The sequence below is a fragment of the Pseudochaenichthys georgianus genome, chromosome 24 (assembly GCF_902827115.2).
Source record: "Pseudochaenichthys georgianus chromosome 24, fPseGeo1.2, whole genome shotgun sequence".
Taxonomy (NCBI): Eukaryota; Metazoa; Chordata; class Actinopteri; order Perciformes; family Channichthyidae; genus Pseudochaenichthys; species Pseudochaenichthys georgianus.
This window is the reverse complement of record NC_047526.1, coordinates 27,003,424-27,024,658: the sequence shown is the minus strand read 5'-3', so window position 1 is coordinate 27,024,658 and position 21,235 is coordinate 27,003,424. Positions and strand designations below refer to the sequence as shown.

The following is a 21,235-nucleotide window of genomic DNA, read 5'->3' as shown; positions in this document are numbered from 1 at the left end:
TGCAGAGGAACAGGAATAGTGATTACGCTCAGACAGTTTAGCTCCGTGTCACAGCGACTGCAGGAGGAACAGACACCAACAGCAGAGGTTCAAACAAGGCGCTACTTGTCGTCCTTCTCGTAAATGTTGAGTCCCAGAGCGTCCACTCCCAGCCACAGCTCGGTTCCCTTCTTGTTCTTGATGTCAAAGTAGTTGACTCCATACATCTCCAGGTCCTGGGCGATCTTCAGGTACTCCATTATAGCGTCCTCCCTGCGAGGATACACAGCTTTCAGTTATCATCATTTAAATCCATACTTATTGACTCCGTGAGATCACATAAAAACACACCTCACTTCAGCATGCCGGGTGCTCCTCGTGCCACACCTGAATCCGCTCCTCCCATTGTTCTCTGGAGAGTTTGTGCTGCTCCTGGACTCTGAAGGAAGACAGCAAGGTCAGCTACATCACTAAACAGAGATCTACTATCTCTGGCTTTTGTTTAAAGAGGCCCTATTCATCTTTTGTGGATGTTCTCTTCCTGTAGTTGATCATAAAGTCGTTTGTACCTGTAAAGGCTAAAATCCCAATCCTCCCTGAAACGCCTCCATTGGACTCCTTGGTTTACCTCCATAACATAGTGACATCACTATGTTACACTCTCACTTCTATTGGCTAGCGCTTCAACACATTGTACGTAATAGGCTAAGGGGCGGGACATCTCTAAGCGGTTAACCAATCACAACAGAGCCGGCCAGCTAACCAATCAGAGCAGACGAGGCTCTGGTTTCAAACAGGTTGCGAAAAGAAAGAGGTGCAGCACAGGCAGTATGAGAAAGAGCTTTTTGAAAACAAATACTAACCTGTAAAATAGCATAATAGGGCCCCTTTAATAAGTAACATAAGTGCTCTATTGTCATGCAAGAATCGCAACGAGCAAATTCCGGGTTGAGCGAAGGTGCAAAAGGGTGTGTGTGTGCTGCTGGCATTCCAGCCGCTTTAAGTAAAGACTGACACCTACATAACCACATAACCACATTTTTAACCACAGTTAACTTTCTTCGTTATGCGTTCTTAAATTAGCATGTTTTTACTTTGATGATGGAAATAATCTTAGCAATGCAGACGTAATGTTAATATCTGATTTTAAAAAAAGCATTGTGTAACCATGACAGATACAATAAAACTATCTGAAGGCGTTGGAAAGTCTGTGTTTCCTACAGTTTTCTTTTTTTTGCAGCAACAATGCAGGAGATTGCGACAACCTCAGGACCGTCGCAATACACAGTGGATAACAGAAATACCTCTAGAAACTCAACATGTCAAGATACAGGAGATAAAAACAAACATCATGCACTTGACAGCATATTTGAGCTGCGGTTTGTTCCAGTGCCAAAGCTCATAACATCAGTATAATGAAATGTTTCACTGCATTACATCTTCCCTTGTGATGCGGGTGTTAACACAGCAGCAGAGCTTCTCTCTCACCTGTGTGGCAGCAGGCGCTCGGACAGCAGGTATCCGGGCTGGTGGACCTCTTTGTTGTAGTCTCCAAACTTGGCCTGAACGGAGTACGAGGCGAGCAGCACGGCCGTCTCCGGGGGACAGTACACCTCGTCGCTCAGGATGCCCTCCTTCACCTGCAGGAAGAACAGCTTCTGCGTGATGTCCTGGATCAGCTCCTCGGACACGTCCTCCGGGAAGAATTTGGCCCGAAACTTAAACTGCAGCGGGTTCTCCTTCTTCACGTCCTGGGACGACACCTGGGGAGGAATAACAACATATTTTAGGAACATCCAGTAACAAAACGATACAAAAAACACAGGAAATAAAACAATTAATTCCCCATGTTGCAGGCTGTTTTTTGCCAGGGTATTTATTGGCTAGATGTTAGGACAGCAAAAATAGAATTGTATTACAGATAACATTATAAAACCCTCACAAGACGTTGATTCTGGTGGTTTTCCATACGCAGGTTCACGTGGATATACGCACATGAGACTCTTACATTTGCTAACATGGTAAAGAAGTATATTAAAAATCATGTAGGATTTATTCATCCTGAAATAATTGAGTGGCCTTTTGGTGAATATTTAATTGAAAGTGATTTTGATACATTTAAAAAAATTGATTTTACATTATTTTGTAGTGCTATGTTAAGAGCTGTATGCTTATGTTGATGATCATCTGAATAATACAGTCAACTGTGATTATGTTTGCCAAGATAATCCTGTCATGAAATGTCCATATCCTCTCATGCCGAGCTGAGAGATGTCACTTTCAGTGTCCATTGGTTGCTTTGCAGCTGGTTCAAACTTTAATAGCATAAATGTCTTTGTATACATGTGACTTTTGAACCCGTTTTTGCGACAAAATAATAAAAACCAAGGACACAATTAAGCAATTGGCTGTCTCACTGTTAATAAATATGGAAACAGCTTCCAGTTCCGCAGTTGAATGGCTGCTCTGCACTAACTGAAGGGGATCTACCACAATCGGTTAGTGGAAATACACTTTAATTACTCTGGGCTACAGTAAGTGTTCACACGATGTGCCTCTTCCTCTCATTTGAAAACAGGAACCGAGCGGTCTTGATGGAGAGAATGGGGGCTGGGAATATTCCAGTTTGAGAGGCATTGTGCCGCCGCGCAGCGTCAGCACTCGGTGAACAGTTTACTGCAGCTGACTGAGGCTTCACCCTCTCTCAATTACCCTCGTTTATTGTTATAAAGCGGAAATAGACGACTTTTGAAGTGTGTTTTCCAACATTTGTTTAATTTAGGAAATCATTATTAGATTAGAAACAGTCTTTATCTTATCCCTGTATGTTTAATAGTCTGTGTGGTCAATGCTGCACTGTGAAGCATCTGAGCCAGGAGAGTCTGGTTTGTATTTGTAGGACTCCACGTGGTTTGTTTTTATGTTGACCTTACATTTCGGTCTCAGGTGGTTATTGTAGTCATGTTTCTGTGGTCGTCATTTTTACTTTTGTTCTTACGAGTGAAGCACTTTGTGAATTCTATTCTGTGAATGTTGCTATAATAAATTAAAGGTGGGGTAGGTAAGTTTCAGAGACCGGCTCGAGATACACTTTTTGTTATATTCCATGGAATTCTCTTAAACATCCCGATAGCAATGAATATCTGAAGTGCTTTGACAAAAAATCCATAAAAAAATGTCATCTGTAGAAGCCGTGGTACTGTAAAAAAGTACAACCAATCACTTTAGCCGGGCCGGCTAAACGGATTGGATGGCCTCCCTGCCTGTCAGCCTTCCATCGGGGCACAAACTTATCTCGTGCCCTCATTGGTCATGTGCACGTTCGTGTGTGTTGGAGGAGGGGCTCTGTAAGGAAGTGGCAGATTTTCTCCGGTTGTGTATTTTCAAATTCTAGCGCACTCGAGCCGGTTTCTCAAACTTACCTACCCCACCTTTAACTTATTATTATTATTATTATTATTATTATTATTATTATTATTATTATTATTATTATTATTTTGTACTCCAACAATTAAGAATCTCACTCTTATAACATTGTCGAACACACAATGCAAAATTAAATCCATAACTTCTGACACTAAATCTAAATTGATGCATCAGAACCAACCCATGTCGACTCAGGTGACATCACTTGAGGTAGTTGATCAGTTCCCACAACTCCCTCTGAAGCCAAAACTTGTATTTTTATTTGACCATACAGTAGGAAGTACGACTCTTTAAGATCTGAAAACATTCCAGAACATTCTAAATGCAGAACCAAAAGGTCTAAAATGCTGCAAGGGTTTGGACGTCTTTTAGAAACTGTGATACAAAAATGGCAATTGTGCTCGTTTGCAGTCCTAACGTCATTGCTCTGGCCGATTTCCTTTTTGCACGACGTATTAAACACGTCTGGGATCAGCTTCATGACCAACAGCCAGTGAAGGTACTGTGACCTCTGTTTACTCAAGAGACAGCAGAGAGGAGCCTGGTTCAAAAAGAGCTTGCTCTCTTGTCAAATAATAAATAAACCCTCCGGCTCATGAATCTTGTGGACACAGAAAACCACGAAAGCTACAGTATGTTGTAGTTGGACAAATGTAAACACATTATAATACTGGGGCTAATGATTGACTGGTAAACAAACCGCAGAGCTCAGCGCTTTGTTATTTAACCGGGGAGCATAACCATAACCCAGATGGTATCGTCATAGGAAACAAATTATTCAACCTATGTTGTTTAATAAATGGCTTGAGAGCATGAATAACATTGTGCGGTCAAATTCTTCCCAGTATTTACAATTATAATGATTAATGACTAAATGAAGTCTTATATCACGCTGGACTTGTTTCCCTCCTACCCTAATGACACTAATATAATAACGTGAGCATTCAAAAGATAGACGGATTGTTATGACACACAATTAAAACAAAAAATATATTTTTAGAGATAGATCTTACCTTTTTGTCCAGTTTTAGCCAAGTGTAGTAACCTTTGCTATCCATGTACTGAAGTCCGAAGTACCAGACCTCACGCAGGCCGATGGTTTTCACCACCTGAACAGAGGAAAGATTATTTGTATGTATAGTAGTGGTTTGGAAAACAACCAATAATCCCACCAACAATCACAACTTCTCAGATCCCAAGTTGACATCTCCAAATGTACCGTACTTTTCGGACTATAAACCGCGACTTTTTTCCCCATTTCTTTTGTACAGCTAACGGCCACTAGGGAACCTCCTAAATCTATGGATTTTACAGGTAAAATTAACCACCTTTAACCCTATGGGCTCTATGACCGGTCCGCGCCCGCCACCTCTAAGGGGCGGGCTCCAGCAGGAAAAGCTGGAGGCCGGAAAAGAGTGAGACATGTCGCGCGCCAAAGTAAAAGTGGAACCGAGAGACAGAACGAGAGCAAGACAGACGGACAATTTAGCTGCTGCGGCTTATATGCAGGTGCGCTTTATAGTCCGAACAGTACGGTACTCAGTTTATTTAGACAAAAGAAAATGTAATATATAAACCCCTTTTGCAACACATCTGCTTGAAAAAAGACTCAAACAATGAATTGATGTTTAAAATTGTTTTTGATTGTTTTTCTGTCAATCGTATCTGCTCTAAACAGACACTGTGAACACCTTAATGTCAGTTGGCCACATCATCCTACCTAAATGTCAGTTGCAAAAGTCAATCAGCATACTCAAGAAATTATTCTCCATGATCTTAGATATATAAAAGGACATTTTCTTCTCAGAGTTAACCAAGCATTAACGGCTCTTATAGGAAAAGGGACTTTGAGATAACGCGTAGTAGTCGACACTTCGAGATCACACCTCAAAACTCAATGAGGGGGTTCAATGTTTCCAATACATGTGAATGAATCGCTACCAGTTTCATCCCAGTGTCGCAGGGAGTTGTGAAACGATCTTTGAAAGATTGACAGACGTAGGCAAGTCCTGAAGGATCAACCGTAAGGGACATACTCGGTACCTGCTCACTTCCCTCATAGTGTTACACGTGCACAGGCCTGAGGGTGGACGTGGCTACAGTAATGATTTCAACGGTAAACTATGCCAAAACAAATAAAATTACACTCTTAAAAAGCACCACACGATTGTTCTCCTCAGCACTTAAGTATTTTTCCAGACAGCCAGATTGTTTGGATGGTTACCACCGTCACTGCGGGTGTTCTCAGACCTCTGTGTTGTTTGCTTTGTTTGGACTCATTTGATATAATTGTTGCATTTACTCCTTGATTGCCGTTTAGGAGTTGTCAACAAGTCCATGGGCAAACAAGCAAGCTGTCCTCTCATTGGTCAGAAATATCACAGTGGAATTCATCTCAAAACGTTCCTCCTCTTCCTTTTTGTCATTGCATTTATGTAGTTAATACACAATCACTTATTACATAAACTAAATATCCAGTTCTAGCCGGCTATAGACTTTGACTCAAACAAGGTCTCGATGCATCTTATCAAGAGTCCACGATGGATCCTCAAATCAAATCAAGTTGTATTTATATAGCACATTTCTAAACGATTTTTGCATCGAGCCAAAGTGCTGTACATATAATACAAAGAGCCTACAGTATCCTTAGAAGGCAAATCAGATAAGACTACGCTTATTTATCAAAGTCAGCTGTTTTTTATCCATCATTTCAATATTATATTCAAATTGCTTGAGTCATCCGGCCAACATCTACAATCCCAATTATATTTGGTTTTATTTCATTCATGTGAAGGAGTATTAACAATGCTATGTCAAATAGTCCCAGATTGGAGGCCTTGGTTTAAGATGAAGAGTTACATAAAGCTAAGCTAATGAGCACAAATGTAACTTTGGGTAAGATTTGTTAATAAAACTGCTACTTTAAGACTCTTTTCTGTACTTGAAGTCACACTTGCTCACATCTCTTTCTGTTGCACACAAGCCAACGGGGGCTGGTCTTCAACAGAGTGGCCCTATTGTTTGACCGCTGAGTGATACTGTATGAGGAGGGCGTGCTGCATGACCAGCATCCTGTCTCTGACTCAAGGAACAGACCGAGAGGGAGGGGGGGGCGGGGGGGCTGCTGTTACTTTCTGGCAACAACTGCAACGCCAGAACTGCTGCTCATTATTAACGTCTGAAGGACAGATTATGAGCCGGGTTTAATTTCAACTGCACTGGAAACACTTTTTAAGATCAGCGAGATGTGAAGACTTTTGCAGCCCTTTTCTGACGGTGCAGCCGAGGCAACAAGTCAAAAACGTACTTCTGAAATAATCACTTATGCAGCAGAAGGACTTTCCACTGGGTTTCAGAGGGAAAACCTCAACGACCAGATTCTCTTCATGGCCTTCAGAGAGGCCGAGCGATGTTTCCAACGGCAGCATCATCTCACGTGTTTGTGAGTGTGCTGTTAAATGCCACAATATCTGAGCCGGGTCCTTTTTGAACCAATCACTGCTAAATTCCCCACCCAGGCGCCAGTGAGGTGTTCGGCTGCCTGGAAAAAGTATGAATCAACTAAATGGCACTCAAGCCAAGCAAATTCCCAATGGCAAACTCCATCGAGGGTTAAAACTAAAATCAAACTGCCCCCGCTTCTCGTGGCCAATGCACGGCAGGCTGACCTGTGGGAGTGAACATGAATGGTTTTGATTTAGGGGACTTTTCTGATGGATTGTTTTTGGTGCGACAACAACAAGCACTGGAGGAGGGGGAGGAGGGGGGGGGCGGGGGGAAACGAGAGTGCACGTCAGGCTGCATCTCACCTGTAATGAACTCATAAGGACTCAGAAGACAACCAGCCCTTTCATGGGGGTTTCGCTTCGGGGGCTACAGAGGGATACGTAGAAAAACAGAGTGGGCTACCATTCAGATAAATGCAGCATTTTCTCAGGGGTGCAGCTGCTGAACATTCTGACAAGGAGGTAACTATTTAACCTTTAGCAACATTGTAGTTCATTTCATTTAACTCGTTTTTAATAACATGCTGTACATGGTATGAGCAAAGGCTGGCAAAGGATACTGAAAATAGTACAGTTCATTAGAGGAGGATTACATCTGAATGTGGGGACGCAGGTTTAGTAAACTATCGCAGCAGGTTGCTTTGGCATGCTGCCTTGACTTTAATGTGTTGCTATGACGAGCTGATGTACACTGATGCTAAAAGCTACGAACAACTGAGACATGCATTCAAAGTAAGATTAACTCAACAGAAAACCCAAATAAAAAGGTGGGTTTCAGCAGGGTCACGTCAAGTTAAAGAGTAATAAAGAAATGTATCATATCACATAAGAAACTATTTAATCAGTATCAATGATTGCGAGTATGATTGTCAGATATACAGAATAAGGAACAATAAAGCCTAAAGAATACACCGTATGTGAATCGGAGTTCAAAGCGAGATCCGTCTGGCAACTTTTACCTGCGAGTGTTAGAAATATGTACTAAAGGTTAGATTAATTAGCGGAAGGTATGAAGGTTAGTCACTTTATGACAAACTGTGCTTTGATGTCAAGTAGAAAACAAGTACCGGCACATTTTCCGAATTTTGACATTCTTGTGACATCCTTAATAGATATGAAATCTAGGTGCAAAACTCATTCGACAAGCTCCTATAAGCAAAAGCAGAAGTCTAATTCATTCTGGCAATCATTATCAAATCTGTGTAACTCAGTTAAACATATGTAGTCATATCAAAGCATCTAAACCTCCCTCTACCCGCCTCTTCAGACTCGCTTCAGGTGGGAGTAGCACCAGTTGCAGCGCCACATGGGAAGAGTGTGCAGGACGAAGTCTGCAGCGTTACAGCGATCTGAAAGAGTGAGACTTTCTCCTCGCTCGGGCTCTGTGGTGAAAGTGAGGAATGCCACTGGGCTGAAGGAGCAGTATTCACTACATCCTCTGGGCTGGATAACGTGGAGTACTCCAGCGACTCAGGACAGGAGCCAGCACAAAGGTTTTGAGGGGGCAACTGGCCCAAAGAAAAAGCGTGTATTACTGTCAGACCACACATTATTGCGTGTGAACAGTAAAAAAGGAGTTCGACAAAGATTGTAACATTCAAAAACAGTTCTGCTCCACTACTCCAGCACAGAATGATGCAATATGTTCCCTCTTTGGTTGAGCAGGCAGATTGTGAATGTGGCTTTGACATGTGGGGTTGGGTTTATAAGAACTAGTTTCATAGTTTGCTTCTGGCACCTGTCAACCAGATTATTCATGTTTTCAGACGTCAGCCATCGACCCTTTTCCTGTTGTGAGCGGATCTCAACCGGTCCGAGGCTGACAGCCTTTGTAACCACATTATCTTCGGAGAGATCGCCAAAACAGACGGACAGAACTAACCAGAACATCGACTGTAAGCGACACCTGTAATGGCGGCTGAAGTCAAAATGAAACCAGCAGCAGTGGAGTGTCTTATGGAAGTGAAACTGTGCGAGGGTGTGTCGGGGAACGGCAGGAGTTGTTCTTTAAGAGCAGCATCACAGGGACGAGGGTTACGATCAGACCGCACAGGCCTCTGGAAATGAGCTCAGTGCTGTTACTCAGCATTTCCACTTAAGCTGTCAAAAAAGTGTGCTTGCGTCTTTGCAGCTGATTACTGCCAAAGCAACCGTTTAAAACTAAATCAGGATGCTGACAGACACGACTGAAAAATGTCAGTTGAATTCAAAATGCAGACGCTGAACAGCTGCTCAGATTTCATATATCGATCTTTCATTTAACTGGGAAATCTAAAAGCAGTCTGAAAAGTGAAGCCGATGCTAAAGTGCTTTTCACTTCCAGGAGGAGGCGACTTCACTAGTTGAAAAAATGAATGAAGTCACGTTGTCTTATTTGAATTATTACATCCATAAAACATTTTTTAACCCAAATGCTAGTTTCATGTTATCCTCAATATACGATGATGGTAATTTCGTAAATTGTGGCTTTATCTCGAGTAAAATATCCAATTTAGCAGCTAACTTGTGATTGACAGGTCATTACCCTGGCGTTATTTGGTCTGTGCGATCTCCATGTTTCCTTTTCTAATATGCTTTTAGTTGAATGTAAAATGTTGGTCGTCTAAAAATGTCTTTAGGTTGCAAAACAACAAGATGGCGGAGGCCGAACTGTCATACTGAAGGCTTCCAAACCCTTGTCCAAAACGTTGAATATTATTTACAATATACCGTAGCAAAGGAAAAATAAATCCAAGGCACAGAGTAAGTAAGTATTCAAGTAATGAAAGATTAAGGCAATTCATCTACTAAAACAAGAACATGTTTACAGAATGAAATACAATTCTGAACTAAGGATTGAAGTGGAGAAAGCTTTAGATTGTGTTGTATTTGTCATTCCATGTTCTCATCGGGTGGGAAGTTTCCTGTGCCCCTAATTAGTCAATTGTATCTTGTTTGAACTCAAATAGCACTGAACTGTCCCTGGCACTATCGCAGGGAGAGAGTGATCATCTGTGGCACGCCCTACTGAGAGCCATTCTAACAAGTAGGCGGGGGAATTCACCATCCTCTATAAATAGGGGGATGTCAAAGGCGAAATCTGGGTCATCCGCAGCTACTCCTTTCTAAAAACTAATCAGCAGCTTTAACTGTCAACAAAACTAAGTATTCAAAGTGCTGATCTGTTCAAAACTAACCAAAGGGCATCCATTCACACCGGTGGCATCAATATCTCAAACAATACAAACCATTTTGAATGAAGAGGTTTCTATTTATGGGATATTGTTCATGGCTATATTCAGATGTTTTTACCTGAAATGTTCCCGACACAAAGGCCGAAGCCCTCGACATGCGCGCACAATACACATAGTTGTCTTCACTTGCTATTGAAAAACGAGTTGTACAGGAAGTGGCTTAAACAATGTGTTTCCTCCCCCGATGCTGACATGCAGCCTCAGAGGAGCACACGCTAATTACATGTCATACATTTGGATTTCAGCGACGGAAACGAGCACACTTAAAGTCCTCAATTGAAGTATTAACGAGCTGATTGACAGGAGCCACACTTTTAGATATTGCATACCCACATCCTCAACACACACCTAATCAAAGAGCTAGCTATCGGTGTGAGCTCAAATGAGAGTGGGATAATTGGTAGATAAAAATAAGCAAGTTAAAAACACTTCTATTCTACAATATCAAATATGTTTCAACCTTTGATTTGATAACTTTATATCATGTGGTATATGAGTGACCTTGCCTAAAAAAGGTGACAGGTACCATCTATAATTGTTTTATTTCCATTATATTGTGGCCACACCTTTTTATGCCATTCATATTTAGTTTAATAAATGTCTGAAGTTATCTTTGTTCACTTTTGTTAAGCTGCAATTTTTCCTTACAGGAGGAAGCCATTTATACTAACCCCTGAACCTCAGTGTGAACAAAGAGACTGATAAGGACACTTGAAGCAGAAAGCTCCTGTAATCTCTGCCTGTAGGAGATAACTGTTCAGACCTGGATGTAATGAATGGAAAGAGCTTTGGAGGGATGATAACGAGAGCAGACACTTGCTCCTTTCCTACTGCTCGGATAAAACAACCAACATTCGTTAAAGGGAGTGATAGATACCGCTCTAATGTGTGTGCGTTAACTACTCAGCTGGTGCCAGATATTGGTTAGCTTAGGTTAGCATAAGGACGGGGTCTTTTCTACCCAAGAGGGGAACAATCCACTGTCAACCAGCACCTCACTGATTCACACAATACACTTTGTTTGAATAACCTACAGAAAACTATTCATTCTCTCTCATTTTGAAATAATCCTTTCTTGTATAAATATTGTTTATTTTTTGTTTTATATTCTTAAACTTTTTAAATGTTTAACGCTATTTTATTTCTATTTCTGAAATATTTTGGACTGTTCATTTCTTGTGTCTTAATTTCTCTTATGTACGTTGCCTTGTGTTTTTTATGCTGCTGCAATGCAAACATTTCACAAACTGGAATCAATAAAGTACCTATCTATCTATCTATCTATCTATCTATCTATCAACCCATACCACTGGAACTCAATGGGCTTACTTGCATTGGTATTTTTTATAAAAAATTGATCCATTAAAAAAAACTGTTGGAATAAATGTTTTTTTTTTTTTTTTTAAACCCTATTGATAACATATTTAGAGGTCAACAGTGGCTTGAGGACGGTCAACACAGAGCTGGTGGGACTGTACCTGGTCGAACAGCTGCTTGCCGGTGGTGCTGGGCTGGATGGCAAACTCCAGCTCAGCGTCCATGGTGGTGACGCGAACATTGAGCTGCGGAGAAAGATGAGAGAGAGAGAGTTGAGAAGCTAACCCAGAGCAACAGAGAGGTTCTCACAGGTAAAGGGCCCATATGAGGTAACCCAGAATACAGAACACTGCTGTGCTGTGTGGTGTGTGTGTGTGTGTGTGTGTGTGTGTGTGTGTGTGTGTGTGTGTGTGTGTGTGTGTTGTGTGTGTGTGTGTGTGTGTGTGTTGTGTGTGTGTGTGTGTGTGTGTGTGTGTGTGTGTGTGTGTGTGTGTGTGTGTGTGTAAGGGGGGTGTATTTGCACAGTAAACACACAGGGCTCTGTGTTTATCTCTGCTCTCTCAGAGTCAGACGGGCCCATTGAAGGGAATTCTGCTGCCAAATCTGAGGTGTTCTTAGTACAAATATTCAGTGCCAACTTTTACATTTGAAAGAACATACAAGATTTAAGAAGTGGCCACCTCCCATTGTAATTACTGAACAAAGAACAGGTACTATAGATGTTATTCTGGATGACTAAACTGAAGAGAGGAGGGATAAAATAAGTCAGCTACTTCACTCCCAGTCACGGGAAAATCTCTTCCAGTTCTCAAGTTAATGTTTGATCAGAGTGGCCTGCACATACACAAAGAGGAGGTCCATCTGAAACCTGCTGCAAGAGGAGAGAATTGAATATCCACTTACTCAAACACAACCCAGTGATTAATATCCAATTGAAAACCATTACAAAAAGCATGAGTGAATAATGACAACTGACGTGCCACGATGGAGGTTAACAATATTCTGCTTTGTAAGTTTAATTCGTTAGTAATCAGCCAATGGCATCTGCGTTGCACACACAGGCCATGCGACAGTGTACACATATTTACAATAGCTGCTTTGAAGTAATGCACATACTGACTCTCTTCTCTGTGGGGATAATGTCAAATGTGTCTGGTATTTGCGGGGGTTATGAAAAGACCCTCAAAGTATTGACTGAACTTATTAATGCTCAGTGAAAAGGACACAAAGAGGCTGTAGGACACGGGGTGAAGAGAGAGGAGTCGCGCTAACAGAGACCTCCAGTGACATCCTTCCTCTCCGGCCCATTGTGAGCGGGCGCTGGACAAATTCAAAGACGCCCACTGGAAAAGGGATGTCTGAGCAGCGGCGGTGACTCGTGTGGTGATTCAGAGCTCCACTGATTCCGATGAAGCCACACAGGATGAGCAACTAACTGACAGGCTTAAATCCTGCAGAGCGGGCAAATCCAATCAGCGTCGGGTGGAAAGAGCGTCAGCACAGCGGTGTCCAGGATACTGTAAGAACAGGGTAGTCTAGACGGCGGGTTTTCAAGGAAGCCTTATTATTTGTCCTCCATGTGTCTGTGCTCACAGTTAGCACAATCACAAACCAAGATCTGTGGCAGAGCTTCATTCACAAAGACTCCACATAAGAGTTTGTAGCTATGACTAAAGTATGAATACATATATTAAGGATCTGTCAGCATGTGTTGCTTTAGAAACACTTACAAAGGAAAGCTGGCAGTTTTTGAAAATATCTGGGGAAGCTTCGTGGAGTTTTTGAAAAAGAATGTTGGTGATGATCAATAAAGCCAAAGACGGGGCGTGGAGGGGGGCAACGGGAATAATATTATAAAATGTAGGAGCCCACGTCATATTCTTTAAGATGTCTGTACTTTGTTATCCATGTATCATCTGTATACTGACCTGTGTTTATTTACATGCCTATTCATTTGATTGTACACTGCATCTGCCACCTGGACTGACCGTGTTATGTATGTGTAATGTTCGTTATAGTTGAAAACTTCAATACAAATATTGTAAAAAGAAAAAAGCTCCGTCCCAAAGTACCACAAGTGTGTACAATTTGAAAACTGAGTCCAAAAAGGGCAGCTTATACTAGCTTCAAGTCACGGCTTAAAAGCAGAGGAAGGAGGGGAAGCACTGCATTTAGTTTACACGGCCAAACAAAGGTCCCCTTTCAGCTGCGGAGCACCAACAGCCCCACGCGTCCATCATCTACACCCTAGGGGAGCCAGATTACCAAAAACGACCACGTAATTGCTGCAGAAGTGATCAGAAACTGCCCTAATAAGCGATATTTTCGAACTTGCCTTGTTTATAAATAATTATATATGATCTGGTCGCAGCGGCTCTGACACATATGGGGTGCTTCTCTCAACATCACAGTCTATATACAGCCGTTACAGTTGGAGAACCTAGAATAACACACCCTAACCGTCAGAGTGGAACATGTGAATATGTGGAGCAGACGAGCCAGCAGCGTGAGTGATATCTGATCGCAAAGTAAGTCCATCAACGGTAACTCACAATAAACCGAGGCCATTCAGAGCGGTAAAGAAAATATGACACACAGGCTAAAAATATAACGGGCAAGGACCCAGAGTTCCACAATGAGCAACTTGGTCAGAGGAAAGTACAGACGCTCATATTAACCGTGTAAACCCCTGCTCCACGAGACATAACAGTTACAACTTTTTAAGCTACGGGAGCAGTGGTTCCCAAAGCAAAGCTATACACATGTTCACCCTCTTGGTGCCAGATATAACACTGTGGTAGCCAAGAAAGAATAACAAGTAACACAAGCTTGATGGAATCACAACGGTTCTTAATTCTTTCATCGAGAAACACTTGTTTTGCTAAATAAGCTTATTCGCCAATAGTCAGACCTAAAGATTGATACCGGTCTATTTGCTAAATACTGCATGTCGCTAACACCAGAAGCTGTTTTGCTGAGCTTAGCATAAAGGCTAAACAACATCTAACTTGTCTCTGTACATTCGTAAGAAGAATCCACCTACAATAAGGTGACCAGATTTACAAAATTAAAACCGGGGACATTTTGAATTTTGCGATATTTCATTAACATATCCAATTTTCTTCACTGTTAAAGAAAAAAGGGGGACAATTCTGGTTCAATGTAATTCGAACATTTGAACTGTTGGATACAAACAGAAGGACGATAGCTCATAATGAGACTTCAGGTCTTTTATTTTGAAACTGTACATCAGATTCTCTCTGAGTGATTAGATGGGGTGTCCTGCTATCACCCTGAAGTGAAATAAGTCTTGTTATAAGTAATGGTATTTTAGGAGTGTTGTGAGATGGTGTCAACATCAATTGAAATTAGTCACCCAGTGGAAATGCCAGATATGTCTTCATAACTGTTATTACATTTTGCATTCACTCAGTTATAATGTGGTAGTTATACATAGTTTGTTTTACATTATTATTGATCACATTATATAGTACATATTTCTTAATTTAAGCTCCAGTATATATGAATATGTTTGGTGTGTTTTTTAGGTATATTTTATTGACCGAGTAAACGCTTTTATTTTGAAGGCAGTTTATACAGGCCTCTACCGTAATGCATAGGATATTCGCGCACCGCAATACAACGTGCGGGCTGGCTTGAGTGTGTTTTCCGAAGTGGGGGCTGGCTTGACCGCAGTCTGTTTACCCAGTGTTTCCTGACATGAAACGTTTTATTTCACCTTGCTATGTGTTTTCAACGTATATTAAAAAACGGGGACATTTCCGGGGACAGTTTCAACCGGGGACAGGCCAATACAAACGGGGACTGTCCCCGGAAAACGGGGACGTCTGGTCACCCCAGAGGTTGCGCTAGACTTTTTCGCTGCCCGTCATTTTGACGGACAGGATCGTAAAACTTCCGTCAAAATCCAGAATGACTTTACACAACTCTGACGGGGGGGAAGCATGCTCGTGAACTGTCAACGGGGCCGTGTTATGCATGGCTGCTGCACCTCGCGGGAGCGTGCAGTGTAAAGCCAAAACTCAGACATTTCAATGATTTGTACAGCACGGTTAGGTTTGGAAACGGTATAATTTCCTTTTTGGAGGGCATGCATAACACGGCATAACACCGGAGCCTTGCTGCGGGGAAACTTTGGCGCTGTTTTCCGAGTTTGTTCTAATCTGTCAAAATGACGGACTGCTTTCAGATTTGTCCGTCATTGTTAAAAAAGATCCGTCATAGACGGAAAATATTCGGTTAACGCGACCTCTGGGTCACCCTAACCTACAAGGACATTTAAAGCTCAATAATGACCGTGTTTATCTCTCGTTTCATTTGTGCAAAGACGTGCAAAGATGACACTTTGTCCTGTAAGGAGGGATTATATGTAATGTGTCAAATAGTAAGCTTTAGAGCTCACCTTGCTGAAGCTAAGCTAACGGTCTCGTGGCAATAGCATTCATTTGTGAGTGGAATCAATCTTTATAATGCTAGAAAAACAAGATCACAGAATCCCATTCAAAAGATAATAGTCTATCATGTTAAACCTTTTGCCTTAAATATCAAGGTCCGACATTACATTGTAATATATATCCAAGATCTACAGCGCTGAGATCATCCATTAGCAACTACAGCGGTAACGTTGAGCTCACAGCCAGAGCTGATACCATACATCAATTCCCAACTCAATGCACTGCTAAAGGCACTGTTCTGTAAATGAATCAATCAAGTCATTCCTCAAGAATGTCAAATATTCTCTCGATCCAGCTCGGCCTTCACATGTGATGCTAACCTGTAACCCATTCCTTCAGACTTCTCAATGGGGAGGTTAAGGAGCTTCTCCGGGTCACGTTAAAGAAATGAGGCGGTCAAAAAGTGTGAATAGGTTGCACTGCATTCTTCAGTGAAGACCATTCAATATTTAACCCTCTGCATAGTTTGCATGGCTGTGCGTGCCTCTTGCAATGAGTCACCATGGGGACTCGTCTGAAATGGCCTGAGAGTAATATAACCATTAACGACGGCTGTTATTGAGAGGGAACAAGCGCACTGTGTCCTTCATTTAGGTCTTAGGAAGTGACATATCGTGTACTTCCGCAGGAGAATGAGAGCTCAAGGACTCGTAAGCACTTTTGGATTTGTGAATCAGGTCTCCAGGGCGTTCCAGACAGGATTGAGTTATAAATGATTTAAAAAAGGAACGGATACTAACAATAGGGAATGGACGTGAAAAAGGAAACACCCATCCATGTTGATCATGACCGCGCCTTGTGTGTGTGTGACTGGGCTGTGACCGTGAGGAAACAGGATTCTGGGAGAGCCAAGGAGCGCGATCCTTTACTTCTGATGAAGTGAAACATGAGTCACGCAGGTAGAAATACAGGAGCCTCAACTGCTCCTCCACCCTGGTCAAACGTCTTGCCGCTGGCCCGCTCTCGGTCATAAATGTTTCCCTTATTAAAAAAATGTTGGAATGTTTGATTTCATGCCAGGTATCCGAGCTGTAATAATCAGACTGCCGGGAGGTTTCTGTGCCAGTCTGCTTCAAACTGCTTGATATTTGCTTTTCATGGCCTGCAGCTTCTCGACAAACTAATACAAATACCTTCACTTGGTAATAACCTTTTATTGGTTTTCAAGAAGTCATTTGATGTACGGCAAACATTATGACCATGAAATGATTACAGATAGTCTTGGAAGCTAAAAAGTACATTTATGTATTTAACATCTCCATTTCACAAATGCATATTTAATGTTTGAAATTATACTATAGATATAGGTAGGGAATTAAACTAAGGGTTCAATTTGAGTTATTGGTTAACTTATTGGATAATCAATGTATCTCTTTTGGTTTGTTTTAAACCAAAATGCCAAACAAATTAAGAATATGCTTATTTTTATTGTAATAAAAGACAGTCAATTTAATATCTAGAAAAAATCAAGTACATTTAAGGCATTGCTGTGCGCTTGGAGAAATTGCAAATGCAAAATATATTCAAACAATGTAAAGATTAAACGAGTAATGGAGTCATCGAGGAAATGATCAGCAGATTAAATCAATATTAAAGTACTCCCAAAACGCGGCTCCAAAGTACCACAAGGTGTATCTGACTGTAGTTTGGGGTTTCTTTTCACCATCATGGCACCATCCCCTGCCTCCCACACCAACATGTCTCAGCTACAGCCTGGAGCCACTAAAGCTGGTTAGACTAGTAATCCAATTTAACACTTCTCACAGAACTCAAAATATGAACCCGTATGTACAACCAGGCTCAAAGTGAAACTCAGCATTTGCTGGATTACTTTGAGAGGAAGCTTTCGGGTGGAAACCAGATCAAAGGAGCAACTTTCATTAAAACAGACTTAGTGTCCTATTGATATTACGTTGCAAAAGCTGCTTCAGTCATGAGGTCACATATTGAACACTCAGAGGGTAAGATTTAAAAAGCAAGGCCTGTAGTCTTCTCTGGATATCATGGAAATGGAAACGGTGTTGAAAAAGACGGCTATTTTGTGGTAGCTGCACCCGGCCGCTATCCTGATGCTATGATGTAATTTCCACGGCAACGCTCATGACAACCATGAGGCCTTTTCTAAACAAACCGACAACACACTTTATGACACTGACCGACCGGTGCTTGAGTTTATGTCACCACAAAGATGCTGCTTCTTTCTGTGATGGTCTGAGCCGTGTTCAAGCAGCTATTCATGCTTCTGGTTTTAGTGTTTTCACTAAAATGTCTCCCATTGTAATTCTCTCTGACATGTTTTACTGAGCAACTGTCTGTTTAAGTCCATTTTTGTCTCATGCAGCAGCACCTCTTTTCACCCTGTCTGAAACCAGAGCCCAGTCTGCTCTGATTGGTTAGCTGGCCGGCTCTGTTGCGATTGGCCAACCGCTTAGAGATGTCCCGCCCCTTAGCCCATCACGTACAATGTGTTGGAGCGCTAGCCAATAGAAGCCTGAGTGTGACATAGTGATGTCACGTTGTGAGTGTGTGGGAGAGAAACCCCAAAAAGCATAATCTCTGTATTCTAGTTTTTAAATAAAGAAGGATAGAGATTTGTACTTTTAAGGCAGTACATTTTATTCATATCCAATTATAACACATTTGTCTCATATTTTCCTCAATACTGTGGAACACATCGGCTGCTATTCTAGAAATGTCCACACAGCGAGCTGACTGAGTGACATGCTGCACGTGTGACAGAAAGTATGTCATAATCCCAGGGGTGGGGCAAAACGAGTCCGGAATAATTGAGGGCCAAAAACCTGTTCAAATAAAACAGTTTCTTCAAATAACATCTCCTCTTGTTTTGCTTTTGTACAAAGATGAAACTCATTGATACCGTGAACTGGAAGTCAATGTTTTTCCAAGTTTCCAAGATTTCAAGTTGACTATGTGACCACAACATTTAAGTGAGGAGTAACCTCAAATTTCAGCCTAGAAAATAACTTCAAGAGACGAAGGGAGAACCCGGTATTCATCACGAACTCTTGAGGATATAAACATGACATTTTCCACCCCCGCTGTTTATCATGTTGTACATCATTACAGAGAAGGAGGTCAAAGATACAGATCCTGTGATTATGATCGCCTACAGTGTTTAACATTGAAACAGTGCTTAACTGTCCATGTCTAGATTATACATTTCACAATCACTGTGCCTAGCACAAGTGGATGATGTGCACTGAAACATATGGGACACCCCCAGGATATAACAAGCATGTGATTTGAGTTTCGCCCTCAGACCCTACTTATATACATTTCTAAGAAAAATAATGCACATGAAGACCAGGAAAAATGACATGTTTCTGGTTTTCATATAGCCCCAATACATATTCATGTTAAATGTAAAGCCTGTACTTTGTTTCTGGCTTTAGACTTTAAAAGCAGTGACAAGGTAAATACATGACTAATGCTTCACAGTGATTATTATTCAGCGTGAAACTACTCTGAGAGCATCACTTTTACATCTGTCACTCCCAGGAAGTGATTTATGATATATTTTTCCCCAAATAAGACAAAAGGTTTATAACCAAACATACATAGGCTTTGACCTTTCAGACCTGAACAAATGAATCCTGATTCAATGACTCACTCATTTCATACTAAATAGAATATTCTTCATCAGGATCAATATGCTGCCATTGACTGTTTCACATTACCAAAACCTAAGTTGTCTTACAATAAGTTAAATTAGTCAGAGGGAGAAATACTCAGAAGTAGAGTAGAGGAATACTCTGTTACAAGTAAAAGTACAGAAGTATTAGCATTAAAATATATATTTAAATTACCAAAAGTAGCCTACAAGTGCTCATACAAATTGGCCAATTTCTAAATATATCCCATGTTACAAATCCTACCGCAAACAGAATATTTTAGGAAAGTTTCATCACCTGTCAAGTTTCAGTTAAGCATAAAAGGCAGCGATGCGAAGGGCATTGAGTGAAACATCAATAATGAAAAGTGTAACTCACCGCTTTAGGCATTTTTCTGTCTTTTTCCTCGCTCTGTTAAATAAAAAAGTGTTTCCAAAGGAGAGACCAGAGCTCCGTGTGCCTTCCTGAAAAGAGAGAAAGAAGAGAAACGAGTTTGAGTCTCTTCGGCGATACTTAAACCCGGCTGAGAGTGGCACTCCTGCGGCGACAGTCATCAGATGAATCACCGACAACACCGGAAGCGCACCCGACTGAACTTCAAAATAAGAGCTGGTAACTTCTGATAAATCTCTAATTCGTTCACTTTAAAAATTCTGAGATTATTTGTCCAATTTTGACTACATCAAACTTGATCTAATCCTATTCTTGTATTACAACCATAAACATTGTTTTACTTGATCAGGACTTTGAAATCACTTTTTTTGAAATCCACTTTTTTAAGAATAGTTTTTATGTAGTTTGTTTTACTCTGTGATTTATAATGTGTTGTGTTTTTTTTAAATAATTTCATTCATTATTCTTTGTGTTTATGTATCTGTTCTAGTGTTCTTATGAAAACCCTTTGTAACTCTGTTTGATAGGTATTATATGAATACTTTTTAGTGAATGCAATTTAGTATAAGCCTACTATTGATGTTAACTGTTGTTGATTGAGCCCCATTTGTTATAATGACAAATAAAAATGTGTTTACAGCTGCAACATCAGTTGTACCGGCATCAAGAAGCCCCATTTGAAGAGACAACAAAATATGCTAAGAAGAACTTCAGGCTATTTCAGTTTGTTTTTCTATTCTCTGCCTCTGGGTAACCATGATCTATAACACATCTTCCTTGTTCTCCTCACATGCATTGAAAACTAACTCAGTTTCCAGTAAAATGGCGTACCGAAATAGACATTTTTCAAACCAGAGTATACGACCAAAGAAAACCAGCAGAGGAAGGCAGAGGATTCAATAGCTGTACAAGAGAATATGTTCGGCAGAGATCCTGGGCCTCAGCAGCTTGGACGCAATGCATGCTGGTACATGTAGGGAACTGCTTGTCGATCAATAGAAAATGCATTAGGGAATTAACAACTTGAAGTGACTTCATTTAACACGAACACTGATTGGACATCCACACAAAAATTAGAAATGTTACCTTTAACAACTTCAATGCTATAAAAGAAATGTGGTCAGGTACTTCAAATACCAGAAATATAGGGCTGAAAGGGTGTTTAAAATATGTATTCATATCTCAATTATCTCTTCATTAAATCCTTTGATCATGAACTGTGCCACATTGTAAAGAAATACATAACAAGAGACGTTTTCAAAGTCCTTGTCCAA

General features: G+C 41.0%; 1 protein-coding gene and 1 long non-coding RNA gene across 2 annotated transcripts in view; one reads left to right on the top strand and one right to left on the bottom strand.

The window, feature by feature from the left end:
• ezrb (ezrin b) overlaps window positions 1-19,973 on the bottom strand; it is a 36,796-nt gene extending 16,823 nt beyond the window's left edge. The window contains 6 exon segments of the mRNA XM_034075752.2: window positions 106-248; window positions 331-418; window positions 1,468-1,742; window positions 4,419-4,514; window positions 11,623-11,706; window positions 19,947-19,973. Coding sequence (XP_033931643.1) covers window positions 106-248; window positions 331-418; window positions 1,468-1,742; window positions 4,419-4,514; window positions 11,623-11,706; window positions 19,947-19,958 — 698 coding nt within the window. The 5' untranslated portion in view covers window positions 19,959-19,973.
• Window positions 7,216-11,418, top strand: LOC117439733 (uncharacterized). Its single transcript, XR_004551183.1, has 2 exons — window positions 7,216-7,373; window positions 8,179-11,418. It is a non-coding gene; the product is annotated as an uncharacterized lncRNA (long non-coding RNA).
• Window positions 19,974-21,235: the final 1,262 nt, after the last annotated feature.